General features: G+C 38.5%; 2 protein-coding genes across 2 annotated transcripts; both read right to left on the bottom strand.

Moving 5' to 3' along the window:
- Positions 1-3,139: 3,139 nt before the first annotated feature.
- Positions 3,140-13,281, bottom strand: chmp4ba (charged multivesicular body protein 4Ba). Its single transcript, XM_044209753.1, has 5 exons — positions 12,913-13,281; positions 7,170-7,347; positions 6,902-7,016; positions 5,926-6,052; positions 3,140-5,659 (listed from the first exon to the last, which is right to left on the bottom strand). Exons 1-5 carry the CDS (start codon positions 13,094-13,096, stop codon positions 5,595-5,597), a joined length of 669 nt encoding a protein of 222 aa, XP_044065688.1. The 5' UTR covers positions 13,097-13,281; the 3' UTR covers positions 3,140-5,594.
- A 1,126-nt stretch (positions 13,282-14,407) lies between these two features.
- Positions 14,408-17,695, bottom strand: LOC122882421 (uncharacterized protein C20orf85 homolog). Its single transcript, XM_044209766.1, has 4 exons — positions 17,499-17,695; positions 16,296-16,377; positions 15,784-15,882; positions 14,408-14,714 (listed from the first exon to the last, which is right to left on the bottom strand). The coding sequence occupies exons 1-4, from the start codon at positions 17,555-17,557 to the stop codon at positions 14,559-14,561; spliced, it is 396 nt and encodes a 131-aa protein (XP_044065701.1). The 5' UTR covers positions 17,558-17,695; the 3' UTR covers positions 14,408-14,558.
- Between the last annotated feature and the right edge of the window lie 230 nt (positions 17,696-17,925).

Here is a 17,925-nt window from a genome sequence, read left to right as displayed (position 1 = left end):
TTAATTTCATAATGCCACATTTATTTATTTCATGGTACTAGTATTAGTATTATAACTGCAAAATGGCCTCCGTCTTCTCTGATGCTGTGTCTGGTCTAGCAGCTCTGAGATAACCACGTCCCCTTCATTTGAATAGAACAAATGGAAATGTGGCATTATGAAATAAAAGTCCAATGAAACAAAAACCTATTTATTTAGCCATATTGACTCATTTATTAATTTCATAGGCATATTTATTAACTGCATAGGCATATTTATTAATTACATAGGCATATTTATGTATTTATTTATTTAATATTGACTAAAATGGCATTCCATAGAAATCCGTGAGAAATAATTAAAACTGAAGATTAAGCACTTCAAACCATTACAGCGCAAATATCACATCCTGTATCAATAAGCACCTTTCATACATAAAATGCAGCAATAAACAAGAATGCAACATTAAAAAGACATAGTATACTGTCTTCTACGTGTGTGTGTGCCTATGTACTAAAAATAGCCATTGCCCAACCTTAATTCTAACCCCAGCCTTGGCCTTTGCTCCAGTCTATACTAGACCTTGTCTCAGTGTCTCTGTGGGTAAAAGTCCTCACACACATTCTTTCAAAACGACATGTGATTTTGACATTTCGATACTTGAGTGGGACTCAATTGATGTGGCTTTTGGGAGGCACTTAATATTATTTTCAACAATATTCAGTAACTTTACACTAAAACCCTGCACTAAAAGTTTTTAGAAGGAAATACTGTACTTTTGGCTCCACTGTTTCCTGTAACAGAAGCTGTTGTTGCTCGCTAAAATTGCACAAAAAACTGCTGAAATATGATGCAGTGTTAAAAGTTCAAACCAACTAGCAGTATTTTTGGTTATGCTATGCATAGTACAAGGAGAATCACAGATACATTTCAACCTAAATTTGACAGGTGTAATGTATCTGAAAATTAATATAACTTGACAAATGACTGAATAATAAAATATAAAAAGACAGATTTTCTCATTAGGTTTTCCAGTTACTTGGGTTCTCCTGTTTTACTGCAGTGTTGGTCAGGGAGGATGTGACTGATGTGAGGTATAGGACCGATTCATACACAGCCTGAAGCAAATCAAAATCATCTTTTTTTATAAAAGATATTCTAGAATATGTACAGTACTATTCACATGCTAAATGGTGCTATTGCTCAGCCTAATTTGCCCAGAAAACTACAATATGTGGCTGGGAAATGTAGTGACTATACCATAAGCCTAGAAATACAGGGAGTGAAAGACTCAAAGCCTCATGTTGAAGGGGCTAAACTCAGCCCACTGGTAGAAACATTATACTACAGCTAATTTAAGAGCATGTTTCAAGTGGTCTTGATCTGGACCACAGCAGACTGTCACCCAATCAGGTTCAAGTCTTGCGGGTTTGAGTCTAAATTCCTGTTAAAAACTCTCAGAGACTGGAAGGAAGTGTACTCAGGTCTATATAGTACATAACATTCCACTGTTGCCAGCTTACTACAATTCACAATTAATAATACAACTGTTCAGATTTTAAAATATTTGACTCACAGGGAATAATATTTTCCTCCTGAATAGGATTATTTATACAGTAAGATTATTTTTTTCTTTTATTACTGGTAAGCTGATTATAAATACAGTCAATAATACAACTGCTAGTGCAAACCACAGGTGGCCCTGCATCGTTGTGCCATGAAAACTGCATCCAAGCTCAAATTTCAAAGAAATTACATTAAGTAAAAAGTCTTTGTATTTTCATAAGTATAACAAGGGAGAGTTAAATTAATATCTACAATGTAATAAAATGCTAATTTGCATACCATAATAAAGACTTTTATTCCTAAATTACACACAAAGCAAACTTTACCATTGAATTCTACATAAAATATATTTAGGCCTCAGTTTACAGTCAGCAACAATGTTGAACCTTTGCTCATCAGCATGACCAAAAAAAACCAAACAGGTAATGAGGTTGAAGCTCAGAACTGCAGCATTTTTGCCACATATGAAACAGAGAGTGAGGATCAACAAGGTTATAGGGTTCAGTTGCATAAACATGCAGATCCCGTTAAAGGATTTTTGGTGTAAAAGGTCATGACTCTTTGAATCTCACTTCTTATTAAAGCTTTGCTTGGGTGGAATTTAAAACATTTCATTGCAACATTTCAATGAGAAATATCTTAATAAAGACCCTAACCCTAGTTTTGTGTTGTAGTTTCTAATTTTACTTTTAGAGTTTCACATAGTATAGTACATAACATTCCACTGTTACCATGTTGACATTGAAACATTCGTGTTAGCAAGCTGTTCTCCTGCATCCCTGCGTTAATTGTTGTTATCTCTTAGTATATGCCAAACGTATAAATCTTTTTTTAAGTATTTATATATCAAAGTCACTTTTTTCTCTTCCTGTAAAACATTTAAGTGTTATTGATAACTCATCCTGCACTCAGGGGCCTATACATAATCATCCAATCAAATGTGATTTGAGGCAACTAGCTAACCCCAGCCATCATACAAAACAACACTAGTTTTCTTTAGCTCATGGGTCGTACAGGCTAGTAAAGCGGTTTCATGGGTCAGAGGTGAGGTTTGATCCTATGTCTCTTGATCTAAGGAGGCAGGGGAGAGAGGTGTGGATGGAGGCCAACAACTGTCTACATCTGTGTAGTTCCAAACCACTGTGGTTCTCCAGAGACTCCAAGCTCGCTACCTGACATCTACTTTGGAGCAATGAGAGTGAACTGCTAAGGGTTTGATCAAATCCCTCATAATTAACTCCACTCGCATAATCTGTTGTTAGCAATTTTAACCACAGAAACTGATCATTTGTCTTGTAAAATCTTAATCTGAAAATTAAGTCAATTAAGTCAATTACATGTAGTGGAGTAAAAAGTACAATATTTCCTTGCCTTTGAAATGTAGTGGAGTATAAGTATAAAGTAACATAAAGTGGAAAAACTCAAGTAAAGTCCAACTACCTCAAAATCGTACTAAAGTACTTGAAACGGATGAGAGATGATCATGAGAAAGACAAGAAGCCTGAATACCAGGGTACACTGCTAACTATACACAACCAAGTTTCAGATGGTCACTGATTGATGAAGGTATGAACAGATGCTACAGTGCCGATACTTGCATCAAATCCCAACTTTATTAAGATAAACTGTATACAACCCCAGTCACAGAGCAACATTGCTGCCACGTGGAAAATCTCCCATGTCCAACGTCTTTATACAGCTCTGAGCAGAACTGGCTACATGTCACACTTTCTGTACAGCCAGCTAGAATATGAGTGATATTTGAGGTAAACGGAAAAAAAGAAAAACAAACTATATTGACATTTGCAAGTTTCTTTTCAATAGTTTGTCTTTAAATATTAGGACTGGGGTCGACCCGCTCACAAATACGGTTTCAAATCAGTATTTCTTTTAATCTATTTATTTAAGGTCAAGTTGACTTGACTTTAGGTCATGTTTAAATTACAGTCTCAGCCATTTGTTTGATTCTGGATCGACCCCAATCCATCCATGCATAAACGTGTCTGCTGATAGGAGGAGGAAAGTGTAGCTATAGCCGTTTTATCAACCAACATGGAACCAATGTCTCATGTTCGTCTCTCAATAGTTTAAATCAATCTTGCACTACAAGTGAGTCAAGAGCAAATGGAAAAACTCCAGCTCACCATCTCCTCAATTTGATTAAATATTCACAAGAGGTCACTGTGTCAAAAGGCTGAAAAAACATCGCACACACTCATGCACATTATCTTTAAATTCAACCAATGTAGGATTTTAGGAGAGTACATCACTGTTAAACCACAGACAGACAAGGCGCTGGAGGTGTCAGGCACGTGAAACTTCCAAGGTGTTGTAATGTGCCCTCTGGCAGCCATATTGGAGGTCATTTTCTCCTAACAATGTATGAAGTGTCATAATATAACAGAGTAGCTTTGGTTGATATCAGCGCAGTGTTTGACTGAGAAATGACCAACTTTCTACTAATCCATCTGAGTTTTGTATTTAGAAAATTTCAGCTAGCTAACTAACATTTGCTGTCTTGTTAAAGGAACGGTTCACCCAAATTACAACCCAGTTTACTGACTTACCTCTAGTGGTATTTAGCCACGCAAATAGTTTTATTTTTATTTGCGGGGTTCAGTTTTCACAGGGACTATTTCTTTGGTAGAAATTAGTCTCTATGAAAACTGTTGCCAGTGTGTTCTGTGGATGATCCAGAGTGATGGAGACATTGGTTATAGAGAGATGAGTTAATGATGATTTTTTTTTAATTCTGCTTTTCAATGCCACAAATGAAATTCCTGGACAAATTGGTTGACTAGATACCACTAAAGGTAAGTGAGATTTTTTCTTTCTTTCGTAATTTGGGTGAATCAACACCATCCAACCTGGGTATTCCAGTGATTTAGTATAGTACTTGCATGGTATCAGAGAACATATAAAGGATGGCCCAAGTCGAAGCAGCAGAGGCCGAGCTTGAGCTTGTTTTTGTAGCGCTGACTGATCTAAAAAATTCTAGGCTCAAGACAAATCATCCACTATTAAATAAAGCTTATTCCATCCACATCTACTACACAAAGTACCTAATTAGCACCCTCAAGCAATGGTTCCCAACTACCCAAAGGCTCCAAAGATATATTTCAGGGATCACAAGACAATTTAAGGGGATAACAAAAGATTATATTTTTATTTTTTTTTTCAGAATTTTGTCTTATTTTTTCGCGAAATATTGTTTACTTTTACCTCTTGAAACATCTGAAAATCTTTCAAATGAAGCAAAACGAGAAATTTAACTTTTCACACTCATGTCTGCCTGTGACGAGGAGTCACAAGTAATGCGTGACCAAGAAGCCCGCAGTGGAAACCTCTAGATGTTTCCACTGCTGTAATATGTCATCATTTTGAAGTTTGACAGCAATATTTCAATGAGAAAGGCCTACATTTTCATCATTCTTTTGCTGCTGTTAAGATTTTGCAGCGATGGTGTAGACGATGGGTTGTTGGATTGTTGTCATCATTGTAGTAGAGCAGTGAGATGACAACGTAGGAAGCAGAAAAAGGGCTGAGTAATGTTGTCTTTCTGTTTTTGCTTTTTCCCATCGACACATTTGTTGATTCTTCACATTCCTCCTGGAAACAAGCCTCGCACTGTACCTCCACCCTGCCCTAGAAGTATGCACTTGCACGCTCCTGACCTAAGAGCGCTCTATTTCCTCACAAAGGGAACTTTGATATACATAACCACAGGCTGTTAGGGCATGACATTTGCTCTATGCCCTTTAGAAACAGAGGAGTGTGCAGCTGAAGCAAAGAGATTCTTACCGTAACATTAATCAGAGAAGAAAAGCCTGGGTTCATTTCATTTTAAGTCAGTGATTATGTGCACAAGTGCATACTTTAGGGCTGGGGTATGGTTAGATATTGGGACGTAGGCTTTAAGACAGAGCAGCATGGCAGCAGCCAGCTCAGCAGCCCAGAGTCCCTGTCTCTCTTCCAGATGTCTGGGACCAGCCTGGTAGCACAGAGACAGACAGGAGAGGGGCACTGGCTAGCTAGCAGGGCAAGCTAGTTTAGTTAGCTGCCCAGGCCTCGAGGTCCGCCATGTCGTCTTCGTCTTCTTCCTCCTTCTTCTTGGCTAAAAAAAAGGAGCAAACAGAAATAAAGCATGAAATTTAATTATCTTTTTGTGTAGATTTTAGTGATGTGGATGGTATGCTGCATAGTGTTGTTCATGTGTGAATGAAATAGAATTTTTATGAAAGTGACATATAATACTATAATATTATATATACGGTAATATTATAAAGAGTACGGTCTAGCTCTATAGGAAAAGTGCAATAAGATAACTTCTGTTATGAATTGGCGCTATATAAATAAAACTGAATTGAATTGAATTAATACCTGGTCTAGATGGTAGTGATGTAGATGGTACACTGGGTAGAGGAACGTCCTCTGTTCCTTCGATTTCCAGAAGATTCTGGTCAAGCTCTTCCTGTTCCAGCTCCTCCAGCTCAGCCATAAGCTCATCCTGAACACACACACACACACACACACACACACACACACACACACACACACACACACACACACACAAGTAAGTAATCAAGCAATCAGTTTTGGGTAGGCACACCTCAAACATAGACTACTTAATTTTAGAATGAAAGGCTAATTTTTCTCATCTGAATTTAGAGTTTTCTCCATTTTATTCTGGTGCCAGCAGCTGCAACTGAAAGTGTACAGGTTATGGCGACATTGCATGCATACTTATTAGGTTATTAATTATTTGTGACAGTTTGGCATTGCTCCAAAAGGCACGACTACGCACAATACTGTATTCTTCAATATTTATGGTTCAACAATTGAAGTCTCCTCAGGTTTTTGCAAGTCGAGTCTTCAGTCATTTTAGTCTCAAGTAAGTCAAGTCTCACAGCAGACGAGTCAAAGTCGAGTTGCACATCCTCATTTTTGCGACTTGAGTACAAGCCTCAAGTCTACAGCTCAGCACAGATTAATAACACAGCACATGTACAGCAGTAAGTGTCTTCTCCAAGCACCTCACTCCTGAGTTTCCAAACAACTAAGACTAATGAATGGATGCAAAGGGGACATGCAGAGGTCCTAATATTGATACTAGAGTCTACCAGTGCTTGTTTGGTGAGTGAATAAAGCTGTACACAAGTTGTAGCAGCTGTAAGGTTTGTGTCTGACCAGTTGGTGATGTTTATGCTATAAATTCCCCCTGATAGTTTCAGGCCATCAGAAAGTTTTAGCCCCAGATCAACTATGGCAGATGAACTAAATTTAGACCCTGGTTCCAACGGTTGCAACGCAGGTAAGGTTCATGTGTTCCAAAAATGGTCCTGGTCTATGTTCTCACCTCATCGAACTCTTCTCCGAAACCGATCGGTCTGGAAATTACATCTGAGATTTCTTGAGCTACTTCCTGTTGTTCTGTGATGTCCGCCATCAGATCGTCTACTTTGTCTATGTCCCTGTGAAACATGAGGACACAGAGAGAGAGATGACATGAAAATGTATGTAGAAATAGAAACATGTCTCAATATAAGTAAGTATTATGAGTTACTGCAGTAACTCATAATACTTACTTACAAAAAAAACGTTACTTGTTTCTAAATGTCTCTTACATGTTTTCGTGTGCAGCCTTCATTGCCTTGGCAGCGAACCCCATATTCTTGAGGACTTCTGTGTTGGTGTTGGCATTCTCTAGCGCCTCCCTCTGGAACTCAATGGTAGACAACGTCCCGTCGATTTGAGCCAGCTGCTTCTCATAACGCTTTTTCCTCTTCAAGGCCTGTAGAGCAGCTGGACAGAAAGACAAAGTTAGTTCAGGAGACAGGTACAACCTCTTATTGAAGTGGCCGTTTTAAATTCCTGCCATGTTCTCAATCTAAAAACAAACCAGTGGGTGTTGATAAGGATTTTGATTTTAAGAAGGCTTTTTTTTCTTCCAGGACTAAATTAAGAGTTTAAAATGTAAAGCTTCCAGTTGAAGCGTGAAAAAGAGAGAGACAACCAGAGAGAGACAAACAGATAATTCAGTAGCATGCATAACTGAAGCCCAAAAACATTGACAAAGTCTGTCTGCTTGGAGACATTGAACTTTGGAACTTTGACAGAGACGCAACAAGCCACAGCACAACCAGAACACGAAGCCCTGACCAGCGGACCTTAGGTACTACGTGACAATGCAGCAGAAGCAGCTTGCTTTGTGTGAGTGTTGGAAGGACAGATTTGGAGAAGGAGGAGCTGTGCTGCTGTGAGATGAGCTGCAGTGAACTGTTGCATGTTGAATTACAGTGTTTGTCATAATGGAGCAGGACTCCGTTAATCTGAGAAAATCCTATCGGAGCCAAATCTCTGCCTGCAGGCGCAGTATGCTTCCATCAGGTTTTAGGTTTGTCCTCTCACTATTTCTCTCTGGAAGACGACCATCTGATTATAAAAGATACTTTAAATACTAGTCATAGTGATGTAACTGCAGATTATACCAGTGAGAAAACAAAAAAAGGCAGTCAGCCTAGCGAATGTGAGCAGATATTGATCCGTGACGGTGGCAAATCACCATGGTGTAGCACTTTGCTTCATGTTTGGTAGACGTAGTAGTCCGACTACTACCTTTATGAAATTTAGGTTCCTGGGAGAGAACGGGAGAGTTCACTCTGTAGGTAAGCTTTTAAATCACAATGTTACGACAGTAGAGGGCTCAGCGGTTGATGACTGTCAGCCATCGGCCCAACCCTAGTTCTAAGAGCCCAAGGTGACGTTTTCACGTTTCTTTTGTAAGACCAACTAAAATCCAAAGACATTGAATTTACAATGATATAAAAGAGAGAAAAGCCAGAAATCTGCACATTTTAAGCTGGAACAAGTGAATGTTTGGCATTTCTGCAATTTTGCTACTTAAACAATGACTCGAGTCTTAAAATTGTTGTCAACTACCACTCTGTCAGTTAACCAATCCATAAATTCACTAATTGTTTCAGCTCTCTTTTTTACTGTATTCCATATGTAGCATGTCAGTATCTCTCTGTGATCTGTGCCACAGTATGTTTTGGCACTTGCCGTTCTACATGTAAGTTTAAATACACATAAACAATTATCTAAACCAGAACACAGGGAATTTCCCTTTGGTGCTGACATGGAAAATCACCTCATCAAGGGAGCTGGTGACCAAAGCCTGCTGAGTCATATGTGGGGAGGAGGGGGGAAGAAATGAAGTAACAAGAGATAAGTTTGTATGCTGGTGTGTGTCTGGATAATACTTTCATTTTAGAATCAAGATTAGAAGATGAGATAGAAGTTACATAAGGTTAAGCTTTTTAAAAAGATCAAAGTTAATGTTAGTTAAGATTAGGATTTGAGTAAATTACTTTCTACTTGCTGTCGCCCTCTTGAGCAGCAACAGGTAACTGAAATAATTTCTGAACTACAGTTAAGATGACCTAGTGGAAAGTTCAGTGTTAGGCAGTCTGCCGTTATCAGATTCAGACACAGCGATGCTTTCCCTGTCCAAGATCTGTGTCACGCAAATGTACAAACAATTAAAAACGTCTTCCTGTATTAACCTAGTTATTCGTATTCCCTTAAATTGAAAAAGAACACCAGGTTTCCTGTTAACATGGATGCTGAAATGTGATCTTGGCTTGTAAACACAAACCTCAAAGACTGATTCAATTTATGGTATACGACTGACAATGAAAAGGAATGGGTTTATTATCATTTAAATGTTCGATTATAGTTCCAATGTGATGACTGAGTTTTTTTTAGCCATTCTAGCGCAGTGGCAATGTTGGTCAGTCTCAGCTGTACCTTGTGTATAGTGCTCATTAGCAAATGTTAGCATGCTAACACACTAAATTAAGATGGTGAACACGGTACAACATTATACCTGCTTAACATCAGCATGTTAGTATTTTTATTATGAGCATGTTAGCATGCTGATGTTAGCATACAGCTCAAAGCACCGCTGTGCCTAAATACAGCCTCACACAGCCACCAACATGACTCTTCAAGTACATCACTGAGAAATACACATTTACAGAACATGTTTTCATATAAAAAGTGAAGCCAACGTTCTTAAATGTTACATGTAACTGTACAAGAACTTCTAAAATATCAGAAAATTCAGAACATGTCTGATAAAGAATAAAGACGAATACAATACTTTATCTCACACACACACACTTATCAATCTACTGTATGTGGTTGGTCTGGTCCACCAGGAGCCAGACAGCAGCTAACAGTTCCAGTTTCATCAGATTAGCATCAGCACCGACCCTATTCCTGGACTGATAACATCGTTACCCAACATCACACAAATGATTATTAGATTATCTGGGTTGCACAGCTGCATTCAGACCACCCCTTTGAATTTCACAAGGCCACTTTAACTCTGTGACCCTTTGTTTTTCCTGTTTTCCTCTTTTCTACTGACCACTTGACCTCAGTGGCAGTTTACAGTAGTACAGTCCCTAGGCGTAAAGTCCGATTCACAGGTACAATCCGTTTTGTCTGTTGTGTGGTCACGACATGAGCTCGAATCAACTGAAATGTAAGATACATGAGTCAGTGTCAGAGCTGGAGTTATTGTTACTGACACTTTGGAGAAATTAATCCATTAACTGGCTGTTGTGGAATATTAACTTGAGAAACGGGCTTTTGATGATGGGTTGTCTGTATTTAGGAATATACTGCTGACATAATGTATTAGTTGCTGTTACATAGCCGTTTTCTCACCATGATGTCATTCTTCAGTTCTTTCCTGATTGCTTCAACTCTCTATAGCTTGGAGGAAAAACTGAAGTGGAAAATGTTAAACAAAGCCAAAGAGTATTATTAAAATACCTGATGTCAAACAGGAAGAAGGAGGCGAAGCATTGTCGTAAAATATGGAAATAACAAGTAGTTAAACCTAAGAGAGCCATCGTGCAGATGCTGTTATCATACATTTGGTATGTTTACTGTGAGGATTCTATCGATTGTGTGTATTGTTATTCATCCCCCGGCTAGAAGGAGGCTAAATGACAAGATGAACTATGCTGAAAATCAGGTTTCAGGGTTGGAAGCTGGTGTACCATGTAATGCAGAAACGGACTTTCAAAACCAGTTGTAAATGAGCTCACAGTGCTACTGGTCTGAGTGTTAGTGCCTTTTTCCTAGAGAGGATTTGTGGTTGCATCACAGATCTCCCAGCAACCACAGCTGGCAATCTGGCTCTATGTAATTAGGGGTGTGTCATATCATAAATTCTTGCCACAATTATTGTGGCCAAAAATATCACGGTCAATGTTATTATCACAATATTTTGAAAAACTCACAGTTATACTGTGCTTAAAGCACCCGCCCCTGTGCACTAAGCAAATGCAACAAATGTGTTATTGGTCTCGTACTCCAAAAGCTGAAAACGTCACTGCAGTAAGAGCTGAAGCACGAAGAATATAATGTGTGTGATCTCGTTTCAGTTGAACCAGTTTCTTCTTTGTCAGTCACGTTCAATAACTGCTGGTCATGCTTCAGGAGGTTGACTATCTAATGTTGGTATAGCAAGCCATGTCCACAGTAGCTACAGCTAGCAGACAGTTTGCAGGTCCTGCTGTGGTTGCTCTGCCTCTGTTTGACCTGTACAACAGTGCTCCCATGTAGCTAATCAAAATAAAACTGCTAATGAACGTTTTTCGCGGTAATAGGAATTGTTGGCTGTGTTATTTTCGTTAATGATAAAACATCACCGGGCTAACAAGTAGAGCTGGGACGATTCATCAACGTCATCGATTCAACCCACATTTATAGGGTTACAATATGACTGGAGAAAGTGCTCAAAAGTATGGCAAATCTTAATAAAATAAAGTAGCAGTGATACAGTGAAATATAAATGTATGGAGGAAGCCTGACTAACATGACAACATCCTGTAGGATTTTTATTTTCCCAGTCGTAGTTTGATACCCCATCTCCGCCTGATGTTAACATACAATCTGTATCTGGATACCCACGCTGGATAATGACATCGTATCACATTATTGCTGCCATGACAAAGTTGGTAAATCCTGCTTTTTAAAAAGAGTTTAAATTGCTGTTAAGTGTCTGAGTGTCTCATAGGCCTTAAACTGAACTTGCTGGTTTATATTTCATCTTCGCAATAGTGCTGTGACTGAGCACATGAGCTATAGGCCTTAACAGTATTATACCAGTGTCACAGCCTTCACAGACACAGTCGAAACTTGCTGAGGCATAAACCGGATCATAATCTGTCGTTGACAGTGATCAGCCACAAACTTACAGGTCGTCCTGGCCTCTCCCTATGACGTGTATTTGCTCGATAAAAGATAAGCTACCTGTCGTGCCATGGCGTAAATTTTGACATTTCATAGAATATAAGTTGTAGTCCCATTGCATACGTATATGTGTGAATGCATCTACATTTGACAACATGCTTCAAATGGTGGCACTCACAGGGCTAAAAGGCTACAAATATTTAATGTGAAAAGGACAATCTTAGAAAAACGCACAAGGACACTCTTTTTAAAAGTTACTTACAGAATCCCCAAAGACTTAAAACTCTTTGGATCAGAAAGTTTCCATCTGCTGCATGATAAAAAAAATATTTTTAATCTATTTTCCAAATGACATGTCACTTTGCTCTTTTTGTACCAGAAAAATATATGCATGTCATAGTGAATGACAGATGATTAGAAAAGCCTTTGAGGATTCTGGAAATACAGCTGTAGGTGCACCTTAACTCTGTTAACTTGAATATAATGGTAATAGACGAGAGGCACAATCATACATACATATGGAGTAGACGGAAGTAGCAGTAGTATAAATACAATATGAAGACACAGACAAATAAAGTACAAACTTTTAATATGCAAATATTAAGTGTAATACCTGGATACTTTTACCTAATACGTTAGTTATATTACTAAAAGCACGTCGCAGATCACATTTTTTTTCAAACTTTTGTTTAATTTTGGCTGATTTGTCACTAAATCAGTGAATTTAACACAGTCTTGGAGGTTACAGCTTTGCTTGACGACTTACAAACAATATCAGTAGTGTGTGTATGTTTCGCTAAAACTTTAGTTTAATAACTCTCGCTCTTTAACGTTTTAAGCTCATTCGTTGCCTGTCATGTTTCTGTCTGGTTGTTTTATTCTTTAGCATTAGTACTAAGACTGTGCTGCCCTTAAAAAGAGACATTTAAAAATGGAGTCAGGCGGCCGTGTGGACAGACCTGTATTCAGGTAGGCAGCCTGTCAACTGCCAACTTTCCTGTTCCTTCCTCGTTCGTTAGCCTGCGGGCTAACTACCAAACTAACTAGCGGTTTGACTAACCCGTGAAACCACGAAGTTTAGGAGCTTTTCCTCACCTCGTTTGTTTTTCGTGCCATTCTTCTTCGCCGTCATGAGCTCCTGGTCGATTTTCTTCTCCAAAAAATCCTGTTTTTTAGCCAACATTTCCTCGGTCTCTCTGAGTCGCTGGACAGCCTCCTGGGGTGTCGGCGCTTTCCCACCCTTACCCCCGCTGCCGAATAACTTACCAAACAACGACATTTTGTTATTAAATGTAAACAATAACGGGTGGATTAACCGTTCAGATACCGCCGGCACTTTGTGATACCGAACAGGTAATCGTTAAATTGCTCTGTTGTCTTTCTCTTCAACTATTGTCGCCGAACAGGAGATATGCTGCCGCTGTTGTTGTTTTCGTCTCTTCTTCCGCCTTTCCATACAGGCCTCGTGATGTCATTACGTCAGCGCTGTTACGTGACTCATGCGTGAGACACACTGTCAAGGGGAATTTCACAAAAGAGCAAACAGTGTTTTGAACTATCTTTTTAAGTTATGGTTATTATTAACAATCGTTTACACACATTTATTATTGTTATACACTTACATAATTATTAACATGTTGCTATTATTGCTGTATGTACATGGAAATGTATTAGCCTATTATTATCATTATCATCATCATTATTATTATTATTATTATTTGTTGCAGTAGCAATAGTAGTAGTAGTAGTATTACCTGTTTCATATCAGCTTTCTGCCAAATTACATTGTACAGCGTCTGGTATTGTGCAATGACTGTGACATTTTTGAGTGATGGGGGGGCTTTACAATTGTTTTCTCAATTATTCATCAAAATCAGTTTCTGAATAAATTTGAGTTGAGGAATTGGCCATGCAGACTGGCAAACTGTGAATCTAAGGGTATAAAAACTTACTACAACATATAAGAAATACACATCACGTAAATTAAGAATAACTGCAGATATTTAAATCAAGAGATATATGATATTGGTAATAAGAATTTGCAAATGAGATGTCAAAGGACAAAACACTCTTATCTGTAATCATAACTGTCATCAGGTTTCAGAAACTGAGATTCTGAGGTGAGACAGAAGGCCAAAATTGCATCAGAATTGTATTGGCTACTGTTCTTAACACCGACCTCTGCTGGCAAGCAGACAAGACAAGACTACATTTCTCCACATGATTTAGCATTGCCCTAAAGGGTTTCTGGGAAAGAACACCGACAAAGCCCTTGGTTAAGATTATAGGTGATAATATCCCTTGTGATCCAGTGATGTGATGTGATGTTAAACTACAATAAAAACACTGGGTCTAAGCTCAGGAAGCAAATAATAACTACTGGATGTTACTGAAATGATGCAGGAAAGATCAAAGAACAAACATGGCTCTGTGCATTTCTAAAGACTATTTTGCTGGAGGGAGCTGCCTCCAACCTCTGTGAACTGTATAATAATGAAGAACAACGGTTATGGAAGGACATAAAGGAACATTCCTACCACATCTGGAATTATGACACACAAATGAAGTGCTTTTTTAAAAATATATATAATTTCATGGTTGATTTCATGTATGTTTTTATTTAATGGTACATCCTTAATGCTCACTTCAATAATCTACATGGTCATAAGCCCTCTGTTTTTCCTCCACGTCCAGTACTGAGTCAGTGATTAGCCAAGACAATACAGAATGGTGGCTTCTAGTCAGCTGCAAGCGTTGAGAGGCCAGCCCAGCTCCTTCAGTAAACTACGCCTCCCATGATGCACCGTGCCATACTTTTCCAGCTGAAGATGTGAGTGACCTGAACGCCAACCAATCAGGGCCTGAGTTGTCCGAGGAACTGGAGGAGAAGGGCCCACCTGGAGGAATAAAAACATGGGCGGTGTTAAAGTTTGTGTGATAGATAGATTTAATTGAATCCTTTTTTTAGACAGGTTATCTCATTGAGATCGGGATCTTTTTTTCAAGGGAGACCTGTGCACATATACAGTTTAAGCATAGACAGACGCACAGATAATTCACAGATACACATTATACATTTTCACAATTAAGAAAAGCATTTACAAGTATGAATGCAAATACATAAGTACAACCTTTTAAAATGTTCAAGTGAAATAAGAGAATCTAACTTCATATATTTTTAGGGATGCACCGATACCAATGTTTAAAATAACTTTGGCTGATGCCAATGTTTTTGTTTTCTTTTTGTTAGTTTATTTTGTTTATGTTGTTATTTATTCCCCTTCATATATAAAAAAATAACTGAACTATAAATTCAATCATACAAAATTATGAAACAACTTTTAATATAACCTTCTTTCACACGAAAATGATTATTTTTTAGAAAAATAACTGCTTCAAAAGCCCTTTTAGCCCGCTATAGAACAAATACAAATAACCAACACAAAATTTAGCCAGAGCAAAATTGATGCAACACAACAGATAAACATCGGCCACTGCCATCGGTGAACTTCATCCTATTAGCCGATAGCAGTCAACAAGGCGAATATCGGCCGATATATCAGTGCATCGATAATTTGTTTGGAGCTCATTCCATTTGTATGCAGCATAGTATTTGAACCCACTTTTTCCAAGTTCAGCGTGAACAAGAGGTACAGCTAATGTTAAAATGTCCTGTGAGCTGACATTGTGAATACTGTATTTAAATGTAACCAGAGAGCAGAGGTAACTAGGCGGGTTTTGCAGTAGTGCCTTATAAATAAACAACATACAATGCCGCTCCCTTCTGTTTGTTGAGAAGGACCATCCCACCTTTTGTATAAATAGATAGATAGATAGATAGATAGATAGATAGATAGATAGATAGATAGATAGATAGATAGATAGATAGATAGATAGATAGATAGATAGATAGATAGATAGATAGATAGATAGATAGATAGATAGATAGATAGATAGATATCGTACGTGGATATATTTATCTGGAGGGGTCGGAGGTCGTGCTGCCAGGTGATGGGGAAGCTCCACTCTGACCGCCTCCATCAGCTTCACACTCTCCCTCTCGTACTGAAATACATATAACAGAGAAAGTTGTGTGCTTGTGTGATGGCCATTAATGTGTGATCACATTTGTGTGAATGCAGAGACTTGAAACAATATCTGTGTTTTCATTTCTTTGAAGAGGACAATGTCTTTGTTGCTAATATGTGTAAGTGGTGTCTTGCCTACATTATGCATATGCTGTGGTACTTTTTCAACAGTAGAGGGCAGTGTGTGACAGCCTTCTACAGACTGTTACCCCTGGGACTGCAGGCGCAGGTACACGCTCCATTGTTTTGCTCAAAATCATAGAGAATTCAGCAAAGGAAGACTGTCTCCCTGTCACATCATTTCTTTACTGTATTTCAGGATCTTATAACTGTTATATGGGTGGTGCTATATGTGTGTGTGTGTGTGTGTGTGTGTGTTTGCGTGTATACCTCCTTGTAGGCCTCAGTCAGGAAGCCCCACTTGTTGGGCCAGACTTTAGTCGAATCCTTCTCAACTTTTACATGTGCTTTCCTACACACACACACACACACACACACACACAGTATGTTTAAGTATCATCTCATATGTGACATCCCATCCTGCTTCATAGAGCACTGAAAGGGAAATGAAACAGGTGTTTCCACCACTTGCAGTTTGCTTTTCTACCACTGACTCCAAACAGACCACAAAAACCTTCTTATCATCTAACCTTCATTTAAATGCATAGAAAGCTGAAGGTCCAATTCCAACTTGAATGCTAAGAAAGTAACAAATGGCTTTTCTCAGCTAAGACGAGGCAGTCTTCAAATTTGTGGAGAATATGAACAGAAAACCTCAATATCAGCAAAACCTGCATCAAGCCGGCTGATCTGTTTCCTACGGCAGTATATTGCTGCAACCATGACGAAAAAATATTTGCATTTTCTCATTATAACAAGAAACTGTTCCCAAACTAAAGAGACCCCGTACACATTGTAACAAGATATCTTTTATGTTGTAATGACATATTTTTCTCGTTAGTACTACAAATCATATAATTACATTTTTGTATTTTCTTGTTGTAGCATATCAATTTATCTTTAAAGTCTCTGGTTACTACACAAAATCAACTTATCTCATTAAAACAAGTAATGCTTCTCATTATAATGACGTACCAAATCTCATTAAAACAAGGAAGTTTTCTCGTTCTAACATGATAATTTAGTATGGCAAGCTTTATTTATAATATAGCACATTTCATACCCTGGGGAAAACACAATGTACTTTACATGAAGATTAAGAAGAAAAGAAAGGGAGCAAGAAGAGGCGGGAAGAGAGAGTGAAACATAATAAGAATAATAATGATGATGATGATGATAACAATACTAACAGTAATAACAATAATAGTAATAATTCACACCAAGCATACAGGAAGACCCACATATAGGTTTTCCACTCACAAAGGGTGTATTGCACATCTTATATGTTTTAACCCAATAAAAAGATCAGAACTTCTTCAGAACTTTTGTAATTTTTAACATCCAGTCAACATGATAATCCCCCCACCAATGCTAAAGAAGAACATATTTCCAAATCCTTTTCATCAAGAGGGATTGAAATAAAACACAACACTGAAACACAGCACTGAAAAAAGTAGCAGTTAGCAGGTTTACCAGATTTCATCTTGATGCACAAAGTTGATGGGTTCAGATGTTCGCTGTGAATCCGCCATCTGTCCTGACCAGTGTGTGTGAGAGAGAGAGAGTGTGTGTGCATGTGTGTGTGTGGTTTCTTTCTCTCTGTCCGGCTAATGTTTCACCAGTGTGTAAGTCACACTGACAGACCTGTTTACTGTCGTCATGGAGACGGAGTTCCCTGACACATATAACTCTTCTCTGTGTCCTGTGTGTGTAACCGTGGCGACGGAGGGATGGAACCACTGGAGGGTCGCTGGGAGCTCAGCCATGTCTGTGTCTTCAGTCACACTAGTGGCATCCACTGCTTTGGTCCAGACTGAATTACCTCAACAGCTATTAGATGGATTGCATCATTGGATGAAATTTGGTACAGTAATTGATGGTCCCCAGAGGATGAATACCA

This window comes from Siniperca chuatsi, linkage group LG2, assembly GCF_020085105.1.
Source record: "Siniperca chuatsi isolate FFG_IHB_CAS linkage group LG2, ASM2008510v1, whole genome shotgun sequence".
NCBI classification, from domain to species: domain Eukaryota; kingdom Metazoa; phylum Chordata; class Actinopteri; order Centrarchiformes; family Sinipercidae; genus Siniperca; species Siniperca chuatsi.
This window is presented reverse-complemented; position numbering and strand designations above follow the sequence as displayed.